The following is an 18,022-nucleotide window of genomic DNA, read 5'->3' as shown; positions in this document are numbered from 1 at the left end:
ATAACGGCAATAATAACGGCATTTTATTCATGATCTGTCGGATTGTCACCGTTAACTGTTTTAAAAGCCTGTATACGGTATATAAAATGAATCATCTCTGAATAGTGAATGAAACCTTTCACTGTTTAAATTAATTGAATACGGACCTTGTTGTCCAGACACTGAAAAAAAAGTACCATCTGACATGAATAAAGTGAGGAATTAGGAGATTTGACTAAACTGCGCTGGTTCTCTGCGTGTCCCGCTGACAGAATTATCGTTCTCGAGGCTCCACGCCGTCTCGTTCAGCGCGCAATCTGTCCAAAGTTGGACCCCGGCATTGCACATGCCCGCAGCTGTGTGCGTAGGCCTCAAACAGACAATGGGCGACACAATGGGCCCGGCTGAGCCATTAGCTGAAGGGTTGTCATGCCAACGATACAAAGAGCCCCAAGCCAGACCGGGAGCCCAGAGGTGGCTTCACATCGCTCGGAGGCCTCTCGCTACTCCTGGCTCTCTGTTCCATCGTTACCCAGGAGATGGAAAGAGGATAGAAACCAATCCTGTATTTATTTCATTAGTAATGCCGATGCATTCGATCAGTAACTTCTGTGTACTGGAGAGAGTCAAATCTTCTTTAATGTTTCATCCACGCACTAATGTCACAGCCTTAGAAAGCGCATTGTTATTGCGAGCAAAACTTGGTTTGGCTAATTTTGTAACCAGCGTAAAATCCACTGGTAACATTGGAAATGATTCACTGGGCCACAGACAGAAAATAACCCCAATTCATTGTATTTTATTGATTTAAACTTTTTATGTAAAATCTGAATATGTTGCAACTTGTATCGCTGATGAATACAATATGTGGAATAAAAAATAAACTGAAATGTGGTGGATAAAGTAGAATATTTATATGTACAGTAGAGTTTTGACACATAGTACCATTTCAAATTCCAGTGCGCTTTAAGTTCGGTCGGACCATCTGTGTGTATTTAGAAAAGCAGAAACAAAAAGATGCCGTTCATTTGGTGCCTCCTTGATTCCTCTTTTGTTTGTGTAATTTGCTTTGGACGGGCCTAGTCTCTCTTTCACACACACACACACACACACACACACACACACACACACACACACACTGAGAGCTCAATCCCAGCAGGGCTTTGCCGGCCGGCAGAGCGGGATGTAAAGCCGTGAAACCTCTGGGTCCCACAACATCTGAGTAAGTGTCTCTCTCTCTCTCTCTCTCTCTCTCTCTCTCTCTCTCTCTCTCTCTCTCTCTGAGCCAGTGTGATACCACATCAGAAACAATGACGGAGGATTCGGGGCCGTAATCCTTTGACAGTTTGCGAAGGTTGGAGAAGAGTTATATTGCTTCACACACAATGTTCTGTTTGCTGCTCTAAAAATAATTTAAACTTGATTCATTGAACTATGAATCAATTCCAGGACACAGACCTGTAAAATCCACATAATGTCACATGAAATATGAACAGCACAGATGACTGACATCTTCTGTTCAATTTATCACAATCAAATGTCGGCTTCTGGTTTTACATGAACACTCGCAGCAGTTGTGTGTTTGTAACTGACTTGAGTTTCTAGTGACTTTAAAGCGTCGATGGCTGATCACTGCTGACAAAGGGACAGTCGGCTGGATATCGACAAGCAGCAGCACATCAGACCAAGAAGACATCACACGGTGATTTATTGATTAACAACCCTGGTATCAAAAAGGTCGATCCATCCATCTGTCATGATATTGATTGGTTTGGTAAAATATTGAGAAAGAAAACTATATACAGTATATCCCATAACAGGGAAATAATTGTATATATTATGTATATACTGTATGTATCAATACCAATATGCATCTTGATGATATCAGAGAATATGAACTTTAAATAAGAAGGAAAACTCTCACCTCCCAATAATATAAATACATCCTTCTAAAATAACCACATTTATTTTGTTGTTACTTTTAAAGACACAAAAGAAATCAACAAGGAAGGGACTTAACCTCCTCAGGTTACAAAACATCCGCAGACTGTTGTGGTCAAAGGCAGAAGGAGGGTTTTGGTGGCCATGGTAACCCCTCTCTGACTGTTTGGAGTGATGATGTAATATCATCCATCACCACGTTTCTGCACTCGTCTTTCCTCGTCCTCCCCATCTTACACCTTAACGGTGTAAAGGAGACAGATAACATGAAACGTAAGGGAAGTTCACGGACTGTGAATGACCCAACATTCACGCAGGAAGATAAGAGCACAGACCACACAGCTACTTTCATAGAGATCTGGTGCAATCTGACCTTTTTAAGACCACATGGCTGATGCTTGTCATTTCAAAAGAATCCAGTGCACTTTAGATAAAACAACCTTTTATTCGGTTCTTCTCCTCAACCTTCTACCGTTGCTATAATCACAGCTGCCTGCTGCACATAGTGTGTGTGTGTGTGTGTGTGTGTGTGTGTGTGCTCTGTGCATCATTAAAAGACAGGAGGCAGGAGAGTACAATTTACAGTTAACCATCAGATAGCAAATGTAGAGGAGGATTCCTGCCACATGAGGGGGCCAATCAACTGCTGAGCTTGAAAGGAAAGGGACAAAGGCAATGATAAGAGACAAAACCTCTTCATTCTCACCCCATAGAAACGTATCACAGATTGAACATATACATGGGAGGTCTGTCGAAAACAATTTGTGTGAATAGTAAAAGCAATGACAGATATTTCATTTAAATCAACTGTTTTCTACTTTCTTTTCTAGGCATTAAAAAACATTTTGTAACATCTCAAATGCCAGCGGTATCAGACCCCAGCCCCTGGATTCACCACCAGAACAAGCAGTTTGTGATTTGTCTTGAAAGCGCGCTGTAGAGCACGAAGAGCGACGTGGAGGACGGGCGGGTTTGTTCAGGCTGCAGCTTCACACCTCTGGCTGAACAGCTCCTCCACCACCTTCGGGTCGGCAAGGGTCGAAAGGTCGCCGAGGTCCTTCTCGTTGCGGGCGATCTGCCGGAGGATTCGCCTCATGATCTTCCCTAAAGGAAGGGCCTTGAGTTTTAGTAAACGGATGCTACCGAGGAGGAGAGCAGAGGAAGAGGAGGATGTTGGTTTTAAAGAAGTGAGCCGTTTACCTGAGCGAGTCTTCGGGAGTGCTGGAGCATTTTGAATGAAGTCTGGTGTGGCGATTGGTCCGATTCTCTCTCTCACTGGCAAAGGAATGCAGAGATGGACACACATAGCTTTATTGTTACTCCTATGGAAATCTATAGATATCCTCTAATATAGTATAATATAGTTTACCTAGCTAGATCAATAAAGTTGCATGTTACGTAAATTCATCTGTGAAAACATCAACAAATGCAACTGATGATTTATTTATCAGTTGCATTGGAAAAGTGGATAATCCACAAATTTCAGAATCAAATATAAATCACTTGATTACACAATTACCAAAACAGTATTTTGCTAAAAATAACAAATGTTCACATTAATTCACCCTTTGTTAACAGCTATGGCTTTTAAACTGTTAACTTTTCTTTCATTCGATTCAATGTATTCATGGGTCTACACACCACATGCGATTGAAGGGATTGTTCAAAAATGAACCGAGACTGACGAAAAACGGAAAACCCTATTTACGTCCCTGTGGATGTGTCAAAGCCTCACCCAGTCGCTTGAGCTCCTCCACCAGTTTGTGGTTAAACTCCCCGGTGGCCTTCAGGGTCACGAAGCAGTACAGACACTCGCCCTTCACCTTGTGAGGCCGACTCACCACCGCGGCCTCCGACACGGCCGGGTGCTCCGTCAGAGCGGCCTCCACCTCCGCTGTGCTCATCAGGTGGCCTGAGAGAGGTAGAAATAATGCAAAACAGAGCGACGCATTAGTTGTGATTGTCTTGGCTTTGCATCTTCAAGTTTATCCCTGAAAAAGTGCTTCCCTGTGTGATTTGTCACCTGAAAGTCTGACTACGATATACCAAAGGATGCCTTGCCTTCAGACTGAATCAACAGCAGCCAGTCACACAGGCGGAGCTGAGACGTGTGAGCTATTTATTCTGGTGTTAGCTGTCCCGGAATAATTATTATTAAGAAAAACATTTAATCTAATCTACATTAAACAAAAGATATGTATTATACTTATTTTAAATGTAAGATATTTCTCTGATAATCATGTTATTTCACAGGAGTAGAATTGTTTTAAATAATGTTTCATTCTTTATATTTATTTACAGGTGAATAACAGCCCCCTCGTTCTGCCTCAGTGCCTCCGTTTAGTGTCGTAATAACCTGTTACGAATACCTGACACATTCAGCATGTCGTCGATCCTCCCTGTGATCCAGTAATAGCCGTCTTTGTCCCGCCTACAGCCTGAGAGAAGAGAAAGTGACATCATCGGGTACACTTTTGGTATCAAGACACCTCCAGCGTACAGTCGGCATTGCGGCCTTGTGAACCTCAGAGGGCAGACAGAAAATGTGGCGTTTTGGGCGTACCGTCACCAGTTACATAGAAACCCGGGAACTTCTTGAAGTAGGTGTTCTCGAAGCGCTCGTGGTTTTCGTACACAGTGCGCATTATTCCTGGCCAGGGCCTCCTAAATACCTGCGATGAAACACAGAAAATACTTAACAGAGATGACAAAACATTTACAATTAGTATTCATTTTAACAGAATACTAAAACATTTTTTTTATGTTTTTTAAATGAAAAGTCGCAAGAAAGAGTTAATCAACAATATGAATGGTTATGGTTAATTTATAATTTATGAATTATCAGTTTTAAGTTCCCTCTCACGGGTGAATAAAGTCCCACAGAATTGAACTGATACTTACGAGATATCCCTCGCCCTCGCCTTCCAGTTCCTCTCCATGATCGTTGAGGATTGTGGGGTCTACTCCGAAGAAAGGGAAGGTCTGAAACATGAGATGCGTTAAGGAGGATGTTTGTTTAACATGTAAATGAAAGTATTATGAGATAACCGATGTTGTCACTTACAGCCGAGCCTGGTTTCAGTGGCGTGGCAGCAGGAAGAGGAGTCAAAACATGACCTCCCTGTAGACAGATGAATTGATATTTATATATCAAGGGAACTCTAAATTGTGTATTTGTAGCTTTATATTGGTATTTTTCTTATTTATTTTGTCATTACCTAATTGTTGTTATTGTTACTGTCATTATCTGTATTTTCAAGTTCAAATGCAGGATTGAAAGCTGTTTGGTATCAGATAAAAACTGAAGGCCAGCTGAGCACATACGGTCTCTGTCTGCCAGAAAGTGTCGACGACGGGACATCGGCCCTGACCGACGACCTCGTGGTACCACTGCCACGCCTCCGGGTTGATCGGCTCGCCAACGGTACCCAGAATCCTCAGGCTGGAGAGGTCATATCTAAAGGAGGAAGGTAATGAAGCTTCCCTCAGATAGCAGACATACTTCATCATTATGTTCTGACTTGTGAAAGAAGACAAGACGTGTCGTGACTTCCGGACGTCTGGTTTCTTTTTGTGCTAAGCTAACAGTGATGGTTACAGGTTCATATTTAGCATGCAGGCAAGAGACAGTAGTATCAATAGTGAGCATATTTTCTGAAATATAACACTATTTGTCCATCGGGTCGTCAGCCAGAATAAACTAAACCGGAAGATACTCCATACTCTTCATTTTAGTGTAGATGCGGGGGGTTTTCGGAAGAGGAATAGAACTTGTACGGGAGTGTATGAACAGATTTATTTCAGTTGTTAAACGTGGCTCACATTCATTTCAGTCCATCTAAACGTGAAATCCGTGAATTTAATGTTGAAAATGCCTGAAAAGGGGGTGTTGCTTGATGTTTGAATTATGAGCGCGGTCATCAGCCAATGAAATCTACATTTTTCTGAGCTGCCGTGGCATTCGAAGGATGCTCTTACTTCTGCAGTGGTTCCCGTCCGTACTTCATCAGCAGGCGGATGGCTGTTGGAGCTGTGTAGAACTTGGTCACTTTGTACTTCTCAATGATCTCCCAGAACCGGCCGACATGAGGGTGAACCGGGATACCTTCAAACTGGAGAGAACGCACGTGTATCTCAAAGAAGGTCTATAAGAGGGCCTGTGTGTGTTCTCACGTCACTATGGAGATTTTTAAGATGACCTTTCACACTTACAAGGACACTTGTGGCGCCGTTTGCAAGTGGGCCGTACGTGATGTAGGAGTGGCCGGTGATCCAGCCGATGTCGGCGGTGCACCAGTAGACGTCGTCATGGTGATGGTCGAAAACGTACTTGAAGGTCAGCGACGTATAGAGTAGATACCCGGCAACAGTGTGGAGGACACCCTGTACAGTACACAAGCTGAAACATGAGAAAGGGGCTAATGGGTCCGCACAAAGCAAGATGAAAGCAAACATAATGGGGCTGCAGAGGTTAATGTGCGTGTGTGTGTGTGTGTGTGTGTGTGTGTGTGTGTGTGTGACAGAGAGAGACTTAAACACAGGTAATTTCATACTGTCTGATGCTGTGGGTCCTCTGTCGTGTGTTATAATAACATCTACACACAAAATGCAAAAGCAGTCACTACACATTATGTCAAAGAAAGCACACTTAGATCCTTATGAGAGTAGAAAATAAAGATGCTGACATTTTTAAAAGGTGTTATTACAATGAAAATGTAAAAGAAGAAAAATGTTTTTTTTGCTTCCTCGTGTGCTTTTACCAATTAAAACTGGTTTAATTGAGAACCGCTGACGTCACCTTGGGTTTCCCGGTGGAGCCGCTGGTGTAGAGGATGAACAGCGGATCCTCAGCTTCCAGCCACTCCGGCTCACACTGTTCAGGAGAGTCTCTCATCACGTCGTCCCACCACACATCACAGCCTGAGTTCCAGGAGGTCTGGAATGCAAGACAAAAAAAATATAAACTGCCATGTAAGTTATTAGAAGATATACTTCTCCCAGCATGCGTTTTAAAACATTAGGTGGTGGTTAAAAAACAAAACTACCTGTAGTTTGTTGCATTCAGCCGCATGGTGCTTGACGACAAGGCATTTAGTGACACTAGATGAGGATCTGTGTGAAGGAAATAAAAAAGTTTTTGTGAAAAGCACTAAAAGGCATCAAGTGCTTATGCCCTGCTTTGCATTCAATACAAAACGATAGATTTAAAATCCCATGTGAGTTTTCAAATGCAAAAATTCCCATTGATGATCGTTATTCTTTATTCTCCACATTCTTCTCAGAAAGCTTTATAGTAAGAGCAAAATATATTTGACCTTTGACATTTGATTCTTAAAAGGAAAGACCTAGCAGAGGGAAAAACATTAGAAAACTTAGGAAGAGCAACGTAGTGGGGCTCCCTCTTAAAAACATTTTATTTTTATACCTGCAGTACCCCTATGAAAAATCCCCACCTGGCCAATGTTGCTATGGGTGACAAGCTGCTTCGGCTTTCCTGAATATTCTGAGCTTCCCATGTTGCCCGGCAACCCCAAAATGTGGAAACACCCTTTATATCAACTGTGTGTGTTCGTGTCTAGTGAGTAATATGCCAGCAGTTGAGACCGTCACCAGCAGCTGGTGTCTTTACAGCCTATTTGGCATTTCAGCAGGACCTACCTTTCCCTGCACTTCTCCAGAGCCTCGTCCGCAATCTGTTTCAGGTTGATCAGCTTCTCTCCTCTGTAAACACCATCTGTATATTACAAAGGGGCCAAGAGGCAGGTGTTTGAGCCGTCGGGGAGAGTGTATTTAAGAGTCTTTACATCTTTTCATCCCCTGAGCTCTGCAACGCGACCATTGGCTGACATGTGTCATTTCACACCTGCTGTCACCAGGACGCTGCTCTGGGCATCCACGATCCTCTCATACAGGGACTCGGAGGAGAACCCTGCAAACTGAGCATGCAGAGAGAGGGAGAAAGAGAAATAACTTATGACCTTTTATGGATAATTCTGGTTCATAACAGCTTGGTTCATACGGCCCCTTCCTGGTTGTTAAGAATCTTTTTGAGTAACACTTTGTAGGTGAAGTCAAAAAGACCCTTGACGCTTTTTATCCCAGGGCCAGTGCTTGGAATGCCCGTTCAGTAATACATCCATGATCTATTGTCTCACAGACTAAAAGTTGCATTAATGTATTAACCAAACCCTTACCTTTACATCTCTTCTCTGCCTTCTTCCACTATACTTTGGATTTTACCATTATTTATGGATTAAAACTTATGGCTACGGTTGCTGAAGTCTCGGTCTAATACATGCTGTTCTCTCTCCTTACCATGTATAGATTGGAAAGTCACCTTGTTCAATCTCATCTGCTTCATCTACCCGCCAGAAGCCGTCTTTTGGCCAAGTTGACAGAGTGTAAAGTTTCCTTGTTGATGACAACATTGGGAATGCGGAGACTGAGGACTCTAGACTCAGCAAAATGTCACTGCATGACTGCCTTTGACTGTCCTGCATGGCTCCCTTTAGGATTTAATTTCATACAAAGCTAATATATGATTGACATTAACAGTCACATTAGAATCCAGGAGGCCAGAGATCTTTATTTTATTAAGTGATGTTGATATCAAGTATAACGAAAAATAAATTTCAGAGTTGGAAAATGTTCAACAGTGACCAAGCACAGACGGAGTGACTTGCACCTAAGCCTGCCAGTCAAAAAGTCATAAAGGGATCTTGGAGCAGCTAGCCTGCAGATATTTTTAACTGGGCTACAAACCTTTGTAAGGATGAGGAATGTTGAAACGCTAAAATAGGGTTGGCTTGTTTGCAAAACTGCAAAGACTCTGTCGCCTACCCAAGCCAGATACAGCCTATAAATGTCTGACCCACATATTGAGTGCACGTCTGTCAAGTGCCGTGTTCACGCAGACGACAGCTGATGGGAGCAGGGCAGACGCTGCTAACCTACTGTACATGTTTCACAATACGGACTTATCCTGTCAGTATTACACACACACACACACACACACAGAAACAATTAGAATGAAAATCATACTTCTTACCACAATGGAGTGAACAGCGCCGATCCTTGCACAGGCCAACATAGTGTACACCAGTTCTGGGATCATGGGAAGGTAGATAGACACCCGGTCTCCCTTTTTAACACCTTGAAAAAAGAAACAAGCAAATTTGATGTTTTGGATGAAGCTTCTTCTTCTCAAACCAACAATGTAGCCCTACGGTCAGTTTCAGCATGTTGACTATGCCAGATCCTATACTGTATACTGTATACTGTCTGACATGCAAAAAGTGCATTGGACATACGGCATTGAGCCAAATAGTAGTATTGAGTGTATTGCGACATGCTGGTTACTGTCATTGTTCCCTCCCCTTCTCATAGTTCTACAAGCCTAAAAATGTTGGAATCAGACAATAATTGTGGCATGTGTTTGTGTATTTCTGGGTTTTACTGACCCAGTGAGGTGCTGAAGCGGTTTTCAAAGAATAAAACTCAAATAAATCTTAATTTTAGCTACAAACAAATTTGCATGCATGTAAGTTTGTTTAGCTAGAGATTTCTCACCCATCTGCTTGAGTACATTAGCACAACGGCAGACCTGGCTTAGCAGCTGGTGGTAGGTGATGGCCATGTGGTGGTCAGGGGAGTTCCCTTCCCTGAGAGGACAAACGACAAGGGGAGAAATACAGAAGCCAAAACGAAAGCCTCTTATCGGAAAACTAGGCAACTCCTAAAAGCCACCACTTGTTCACAGACAGACATTTCAGCCAAGAAAACTGACCTTGATCCTGTGCAAATGATAGATGCGGTGACATGGTCACAGAAAACGAAACACATGTGAAATACTTTTCACTGTCTTATTTTCTTATTATTATATATTCACACTATTTTACCATGTGATATTTTTTGTAAATGTTGCATGACCAAAGTGTGATCTCAGGTCGCAGAAGTAAACAATCCATCTGACAACTTATAACTTGAATGTAACTTCAGTGGATAGCCTGTATTTTTACCCTGTGCTGAAACTGTCATAACAAATTCTTGAGCATGTTACATAGGTGCTGTGATGTAGTGCAAGCAGCCTTAAGACACTTGTGTAGGCGATGGCACATGCTCCGCTGTGCCCAGATTCAATGAACCCACATTACTGCTGAGCTTGCAGCACCACTATTTGTTGTTTGCTAAGCCCTGTTCTATTGACAGAGTAAATAGGCACCTTAATATAAGGTCAGAACAAAATAAAGCCTCTTTTAGGTTTAGTGGAAATCACAAGCTTGAAAGTTCAGTGAGGAAATATATGAGCCCAAATCATATGAACTTTGGGGGAAAAGGATCTGGTTTATGGTTCTTTGTTTTTTTTTCGAGCTCCGAAACATTGAAGCAACTGTGTTGCACAAGCTGACGTTTGCTTTGGTGCACTGGTTCAGCACTGGAATCCCTGACATAACGCCAGGAACTATTTCCCATTATGCCATCATCCAACGTGGACAGAGACGCTTACCAGTAATAGGCAACCTTTTCACCAAGATTCCTGTCCCTCACAATTCTGTCCAGGACATTGTAGCAAATGTTGGTTTTGGCCCCTTCCATGCATTTAATATAAATGTTTCCTTTTGTCACATCAAAATTGTACTTCAGCATTGGTCCTGTTGCTGGCTTCTTCCAAAAGAACTCATCAGCAATCTCTTTCCAGAAAGCTGAAACAAAGAAATAATTCTTGTAAGTGTTTCTTGCTGCAGACGGGGCAGATGAACACAGAGATTCAAGGCATAGTCAGGCTCAGGGGGAGGTGGAATCCAAGAACCTCTCCAAGCACTGCCTTCAAAATACAGACGTGTTTGACCTACCTTCTGGATTTTCAAGCGACTTCCTGTACAGTGCCAGATAAGAGTTAAAATCAGGCACATGAGCATCAGTCTTCAGGTCATCGGGAGGGTAGTACAATTTTCCCTGGGACTCAGGAACAACCATTGTGGAAGGACAGATGCCTCTAGCATCTAAGGGTAAATCAGAATATGGGTTAATCTGGAGTCACAGCAGATCTGTCTGGATCCTCTTGAGTATGGTAAGAACGCTACAAGGCCTCTTGTACTGAAGCAACCCAATTCGACATAAAGACCAACCTCTAATCCATGAGCTGCAGGCTCACTCAGCCTGTCCAAGACTAGGTCAGCCAATCGGCCTGCAGGGTGCAACACTCCCACTTTTTCATTGGATCAGCACCCTCTGGCCTGTTGATGGCACTATTTTTTTCAAGCAGCAGGACGAATGCTGGGCATTCATGTAGGCATAAGATAGTTTGATTTGACAGGATGGATGATGGGGAGAGAGGGACGGAGAGGGACAGAGAGAGAACAGCTCTTTACACACAAGTTATGCAATCTGATGGGCGGTTCACGTTACATGCTAAGCAGCTTTTAACAGAGACAAATCCAAAGCAGGGCAAGAGTAAATATCTTTTATCACACATTATTATTACATTTTAATATAGTGAAATCTGTTTTTTTTTACAGTTGAATACTTGTAAAATAAAGTTAAAAACATAAAGTTAAAGTGCTTCTTTGTAATGTATATTATAAGTTACAAAGCAAGATGCAATTAGAAATAGTATTTGATCCTTGTTCATAAGGTTATGTGATGTTCTGTGATTGAAGTGACAAAGCATTGACGATCAGGGATTTTGTTTGTTTACTTGCTGTCAGTCAACACCATTTTTGTTTCTCTCTTTAAAACGACTGGGTATCTGTCTCAAATTTCAATCTGGGCTCGATTCTCTTGCACTGCGACTTACGTGTGACGTGATGGCTCACGTCAGACCTTTGTAATCGAGCGTGAAAGCGCTTGTGTTGATGTCGGCTGCTGCTGTCCCGTGCATTTGGTAACACACTTTGGGACCAACCTTCAAGCACCGAGATGTTCTTGTCCGCTGTAGTTCGCTCTGCCGTATCGCAGACGGTATGTTTATGGTATTATTTATGGTTGTGGATAAAAATGTAAAGCCCCCTTTGCAGCATTTGGAGAAAAACGCCATGACTTCTCACAAGGGCAAGTAGCGGAGGCCGCTAAGCTAGCGTTACGTTACGTTGGCGTAACGTTAGCTTGCTAGCTAATTTAGCCTACTGCTGTTAAACGTTTACCAGGTGATCGTTAGACAAAGTGAGCCATTTAACGAAAACGTCACTATGTTTGCACATGAGCAATTGCGCAGTAGAAGCAGTTTGAGTCAAATCCCACTACTGTAACTCGCTCGATGTTGTAGTTAACGTTAGCTATTCCCCATTCTGTTGGGACTCCTCCCTGTAGGGGACGACACACAAGTCCCCTTAACTTAATTCATTGCATGTTATAGGGAAAGCGGTGAGTTTTTGAGGTTTAGGTTAAAAATAGGGTTACTGCTTTAATTTTCATCCACTGTTTGGTACTGTTTTGGTCCCACTAGACTTAGAAATTTGACGTAAAAAAGCGGTAAAAGCCTATTATTTTACAATTTATGATAATATATATATATTTCTCTTTATTCACCTATTAACATTCCAATTTGCATATCAATGATTTATGTGACTATTTTACACTAGACCTGGATTTCTATAACATACACATGTAAATGTTAAGAAAGGATACCTCTACAAGTTATACCTCACCTTTATCTGTGGAAGTATCCTATGTTGTTATGGGGTAGGCTTCCTACAATTAAGTAGTTGTATTGAATAACGAGAGCAGTCAGCTTTTCAATGGAACTCATAAATGTTATATTTTTTATATTTTATTTACAGAATATCTTACTCTTAAGCTATAAAATGTCTGCCTAATAATTTGAGAGTACGAAACTCTTTGAATGTTAAGTATGTATTGGCACCCTAAAGGGTATTATTGACTTCCTTGCGTCTGTATTTGCAGGCCAGACAGGTCAGGGGTCTGCATCGGTCTGCTGCACGTGCTGGAGCTGGTGGCATCTTTGTGGTGAGTTACAGTGTCTTCGCCAAAGTCAAGACGTTTGCAGAAGAATTGGGCACCGAGTAGCTAGTGCAGAGTAGACACTTCTTTCAGTGCTTGTTGAGCACCTCACAATTAACCTTCAGTGTTAAACTGGACACAGTAGTTCACATTGACTCAGCAGATAAATAGAGAAATATCGGAATAGTGGATGGTCGTATTGTCAATATGCTTCCACCCAATTCTGTAAGGTAAAGGGTCCTCAAAGCTTAGTAAATGGGGACTATTAAGGATTTTCAGTTATGTCAATCAAATTTGAGCTCTTAAATAATGGACCATTTTTACATGGGAAAGCAGTGAATGCACCATTAACACAGGAGTATTTTTAGACCACTTTTTTCTGGTGTTTAGAATATTAAAAATTGTGTACAGTAATATATATATATAATAACAGCCTTTTACTGTGGAACTTTGTGGCATTTTATCAGTGTGATATCCCAGTTGTAATAGAGCACATGCACATATTATACACCATTACGTGTTAATATTATCACCCCATAATGTCTTTATTTTTTGAGTGGGGAGAATATTTGGCATATTTATATACTGCGTTGAAACCTCTCATGTGTAACATATTTCTTTTACAAGTCTATGTGTTTTTAAATGGGTAAAGAAAAAATGTAACTGAGATAATATATCATAATTTTATGAAATCTACACACGATACTGATAAAACAAATAGTTTACAACCAGTAGTAATCCAGTGGAGTTGTACAGTGCATTTACCTGTTATTTAAAGCTCATGATATTATTTTTAAAAGCTTTAGTCATTAAAAAACAAATGTAAATATAATTAATCCCTGATTTAGCAATATGTTTGCTTTCATTTTTGCTCAAATAATCCCTATGGTGTCGGTGTTCAAAAGCTCTTAATTTATCCCAGTAGCTTCCATGAGAGCCCATTAGAGCCATGCTGTGCAACAAAAACATCACCAGTGATAGTGTCATGTAATGGAAACACACCATGGTTTCATTGTCCCTCGATGGTAGAGATGTTTTTCTGTGATTGGAGTAAAGTACGTTTGACTGATCTGTCTTTGAACTCTTCGGGAACTGGGCATGCTGTCTTTTATAACTTGAACTTCAAACTACATTTTATGTCATGTTGTTTTTTTTTATTTCACAAAGGATAGTTGCTGCTCACAAGGGGGCAGTGTGTGTGCAGAAGCCCAAATAGTTGTTATCTTGTTGGAGTCCTTTCAACGGTCTGGTAGCAGCACCTGTTTTCCCCTGTGGCATGATGGCTTATTCCAATTTTATCAGATCTTGTGGACTGCATACAAGCCTGTTACTCACATGGAAGTAATAGCTGTTGGTTAAAAACATCCATAATATTGAGGCATCATATCCATGTACAATATAAACATTTTTAATGTATGCTGTCTGATGAATGTTATTTGAGGATTTAAAGGATAGTTATATCCCTGAAGGAAACAATGTTAACTGTCCTCTATCGAACTGTGGTTTTTGTGTTTTAGCACAGAGATACTCCTGACAACAACCCAGATACTCCTTTTGAATTCACAGAGGAAAACAAAAAGGTACGGCTGATATCTGTGTTGAGTAGTACATTCAGAACTAAGCACTGACCAGTTTCTTCTATTTTTCTTCCAGTAATGAACATTTATGATTTGTCTGTATTCAAGTCTTTAATATAAACAACTACCTCGTGTTTCAGCTGGACATATATTTTAATCTTTTTCAAACCTTAGATGCTTAAATATGATTCATGGGTTTCACATCCATATATATTTTTAAATATTTGGTTTAATTCTGCTTCACATTACATTTTAACACCAATATCATTCCATATACCAGAATTAATTCATCCCCATGTTCAGGAAATATTAAATGCCTTTTTTTCCCCTCTTTGATCTCTTAGAGGATTGAGGCAATCATTTCAATGTACCCTGTTGGACACAAGCAAGCCGCCACCATCCCAGTGTTGGATGTAGCCCAGAGGCAACATGGATGGCTCCCTATCGCCGCCATGAACAAGGCAGTGTTTCTTCAGCAATTTGTTTTACAGCTGTGTGATGCCAAGTTTAAAGACATTTTTTAAATGACTTTTTATGAAAGGCCATACCATGTCTTATGTGTCACGCGTTGATGTTTGTAATTGTTTCAGGTGGCTGAGGTTCTGGAAGTTGCTCCAATGAGAGTGTATGAAGTAGCGACCTTCTATACGATGTTCCTGCGTCAACCCGTGGGAAAATACTTCATCCAGATCTGCACGACAACGCCCTGCATGCTCTGCAACTCAGACAGCATCCTGGAAGCCATCCAAAACAAACTCGGTAACACAGACATTTTCCATTTATTATTGGGGCACCAATGGAGGGATCAAAAGGCAGAAGATTTAATATTTTTTTAATTAAGATTTTCTTGAGATAAACAGAGGTTGAGAACAAATTTTCAAATGCACTGTTGTTTCTAGAATTAAGCAGTGAACTGTAACCGCAAATAAGACAACATATCACCCTGACAATGAGCCAGACAACTTCTGCTAACCTACTTGAGCGTGGGTAGCATTTAATAAAGCATCCTCATACGAGCTTGTTATTTCAAATCCTCCCCACAGGTATCAAGGTTGGAGAAACCACCCCTGACAAGATGTTCACCTTAATAGAGGTGGAATGCCTGGGCGCCTGTGTGAATGCGCCAATGGTCCAGATAAATGACAACTATTACGTGAGTGTTTGACTTCTCTGTGCGTATGGCTTCCTGTATGAATAATAGTCAATTATTTACTGAATTAGGTTAAAACCGGAAATTCGTTTTGCAAATAATGCCTGCAATACACCTACGGCCCTTTTCAGGGATCCCACCTTTTTCTCTTTTCTTTGGAAGCCAATGCAGATTCTGATTCTGATTCAGGCTACAAGCATGTAAGGCTCATAACAAATAAATGGAAACCAAGGCAGAAAAAGAATGAGAAATGTGGCTGAATAACAAACTTGGCTGCCAGGCACAATATTAAAAGCTTGCTTTTAGGGAGTTATGGTTATAGTATCTGAAATTATCCGGCACTCAATATCCATGAGAAGTTTTTTCCGTTACTGAGCAAAAGTGAATGACCCTATTAAAATAAATGTGCCTGACAAAGAAGAAATTATCTTAAATGCCCAGGATTGCTGAGGTGTGATCAATGCAGGCAGAACAGGATGTGTTGTGACATCTAAAGTGAGGTTTGATGGGAATAATTCACCCTCAGTAATGCATGCGTTCAGTATAAAAATTATTCCATCACCAATTGCATGAATTTTAAAATTAAAGCTTTTGTAAACAATCATGCGTGTCCAGTGAAGTTGTCTTCTCCTGCTTCTAAACCGGAAAAGGCGTCCGCACAGAGGAATCATTTGGGCCTTGATATGCCCGTCAAACAGCATGTCCGATCGCTTTGTGATGTCCAATTCAATCTTAATGTACCCTAACGAAGTAACGCCGTAACTGAGCCATTTGTAATTTTGTTATATTGTAAAACACAGCATCTTTGTTAACACTACGAACTCAATTCTCCAGCACAAGGCCAGTGAAAAGCGGTGCACTTTGTGGCTCACTTCTCAATGATGCTGTTCTTTTCTCGTTTCCAGGAGGACCTCTTGCCGAAGGACATTGAGGACATTATTGATGAGCTAAAAGCGGGGAGAGTCCCACCACCTGGGCCCAGGTACATACAAAATTAGTTGATCATTAATTTGCTTGTTGATTTAGTTTTGTACAATTACTTTAAGACCTATTCCATTTTCTCTGTCCCACAGGAACGGGCGTTTCTCCTGTGAACCAGCAGGTGGATTGACCTCTCTGATTGAGCCTCCTAAAGGACCAGGCTTCGGTGTGAGACCGGACCTGTAGACATTTTTGGCCAGCGTCTGCTTTTATTAAAAGCAACTGTCCCTGAAGCTAATATTATGCTTAATTCAAACATGTTGTGTAAATAAATTGTTCATATACCTGTGCTCACGGTTTCATTTACAAGTAAAATGTATTAACAACTTGGCCTGTGACAATAACTACAGTTCTATTAGTCAAACTTGACAGTGGTGCTTTATACTTATTATAATTTTCTGGAATGTTTAACAATCAGGTACTTAATGGAATTATTATTCTGGCAGGTCTATTCTTAGTAATTACTGTACTATTTTTTTTAATTTTAGGCTGCGTTAAAAAGATCTGGCCTGGGACAGCAGGTGGAAATTAGCCTCTCTGGCTCCCTTACAGTACAACTCAAATCAAATATTCCAGTTAGAAAAAAATACTTTAATTAGTTGAATAATACAGGGCTTACTTCACAATGCTGTTCTCTAAAAGAAGAGCAGCTTATGTCAGTTTGAATCATTGTAAAAATGGGAGTGCTTTCTCAAACAAGCTCGTAAGGGTTTCACTTGACAACTGAGCATACAGTATTCAAATTCCTTTAAGAGTCCTACACATGTCAAGTGCAATTGTAGCATTAAATTCTTGCAAACAAGTCCATTCACCTAAACTGAAAAAAGCAAAACATCCAGATGTGTTTGTCAGAATTCTCAAGGCAGTGTCAAAGATAACATTAAGTTATTCATATTCATTTTACTGAATACAAATCAGATGGGCTTTTTGAAATCCATTTAAAGCTAACGAATGCCATTTCTGAATCTCCCAAGTTTGAAAAAGATGACTTGTATTTAATATCACTAATCCCAACTAAATTAGATAAATCTTTAAATGATTATGTCTACAAGTAAAATGTGCATATGATTAATTGGAAAAAAACTACTTCATTACAAAAAATGACTTTACTCCTTAATCTAATCGCTGCTGGTATCCTACATGAGCACCAAATGTAATTATAGCAATGTCAAATTATTCATGAATTCCACATATATTTAAAGTTAATCCGGTAAAGCTTTTATAATTCCCTACACAGCCCTTTTCCTACAACTGCTCCTGACATTTCCATCTTGCCCCGGTGGCGTTTTTCGTGTCTAGCCGGTGGCCCTCCCCCACTCCGGTTTCCTCTTGCGCCTTTCAAACCTGCTCCGCAACATATAATACTGTGCGGCATGACGCATGCGCATAACGTGCACCATGATGCAAATATCACTGCGCAACCAAGTCTATGCAA

At 40.9% G+C, this 18,022-nt stretch overlaps 2 protein-coding genes across 2 annotated transcripts; one reads left to right on the top strand and one right to left on the bottom strand.

Annotated features, from left to right (window-relative positions):
* Window positions 1-2,023: 2,023 nt before the first annotated feature.
* acss2l (acyl-CoA synthetase short chain family member 2 like) lies at window positions 2,024-11,061 on the bottom strand. The gene is made up of 18 exons (XM_037459036.2): window positions 10,773-11,061; window positions 10,427-10,622; window positions 9,490-9,581; window positions 8,969-9,072; window positions 7,784-7,856; window positions 7,579-7,654; window positions 6,966-7,032; window positions 6,719-6,856; window positions 6,133-6,303; window positions 5,899-6,032; window positions 5,245-5,377; window positions 4,985-5,041; window positions 4,822-4,902; window positions 4,484-4,592; window positions 4,290-4,358; window positions 3,656-3,832; window positions 3,121-3,195; window positions 2,024-3,024 (listed from the first exon to the last, which is right to left on the bottom strand). The coding sequence occupies exons 1-18, from the start codon at window positions 10,894-10,896 to the stop codon at window positions 2,897-2,899; spliced, it is 2,004 nt and encodes a 667-aa protein (XP_037314933.2). The 5' UTR covers window positions 10,897-11,061; the 3' UTR covers window positions 2,024-2,896.
* Window positions 11,062-11,726: 665 nt separating this feature from the next.
* Window positions 11,727-16,876, top strand: ndufv2 (NADH:ubiquinone oxidoreductase core subunit V2). Its single transcript, XM_037457120.2, has 8 exons — window positions 11,727-11,880; window positions 12,823-12,885; window positions 14,397-14,459; window positions 14,801-14,917; window positions 15,047-15,215; window positions 15,500-15,609; window positions 16,512-16,588; window positions 16,680-16,876. The coding sequence occupies exons 1-8, from the start codon at window positions 11,839-11,841 to the stop codon at window positions 16,771-16,773; spliced, it is 735 nt and encodes a 244-aa protein (XP_037313017.1). The 5' UTR covers window positions 11,727-11,838; the 3' UTR covers window positions 16,774-16,876.
* The last annotated feature ends 1,146 nt before the right edge of the window (window positions 16,877-18,022 follow it).

This window comes from Pungitius pungitius, chromosome 15 (genome assembly GCF_949316345.1).
Source record: "Pungitius pungitius chromosome 15, fPunPun2.1, whole genome shotgun sequence".
In the NCBI taxonomy this organism is placed as follows: Eukaryota; Metazoa; Chordata; class Actinopteri; order Perciformes; family Gasterosteidae; genus Pungitius; species Pungitius pungitius.
Note: the sequence above shows the minus strand (reverse complement) of the source record. Positions and strands in the feature narration are given on the sequence as shown.

Coding starts and splice junctions, on each gene's coding strand:
- ndufv2 (XM_037457120.2), top strand. CDS start 11,839: ATGTTCTTGTCCGCTGTAGTTCGCTCTGCCGTATCGCAGACG. Junction 11,881..12,822: donor GCTCTGCCGTATCGCAGACG/GTATGTTTATGG, acceptor CTGTATTTGCAG/GCCAGACAGGTCAGGGGTCT. Junction 14,918..15,046: donor CTATCGCCGCCATGAACAAG/GCAGTGTTTCTT, acceptor TAATTGTTTCAG/GTGGCTGAGGTTCTGGAAGT.
- acss2l (XM_037459036.2), bottom strand. CDS start 10,896: ATGGTTGTTCCTGAGTCCCAGGGAAAATTGTACTACCCTCCCGATGAC. Junction 7,033..7,578: donor CTGGAGAAGTGCAGGGAAAG/GTAGGTCCTGCT, acceptor TCCTTCACACAG/ATCCTCATCTAGTGTCACTA. Junction 4,593..4,821: donor GCGAGGGCGAGGGATATCTC/GTAAGTATCAGT, acceptor GTTTCATCGCAG/GTATTTAGGAGGCCCTGGCC.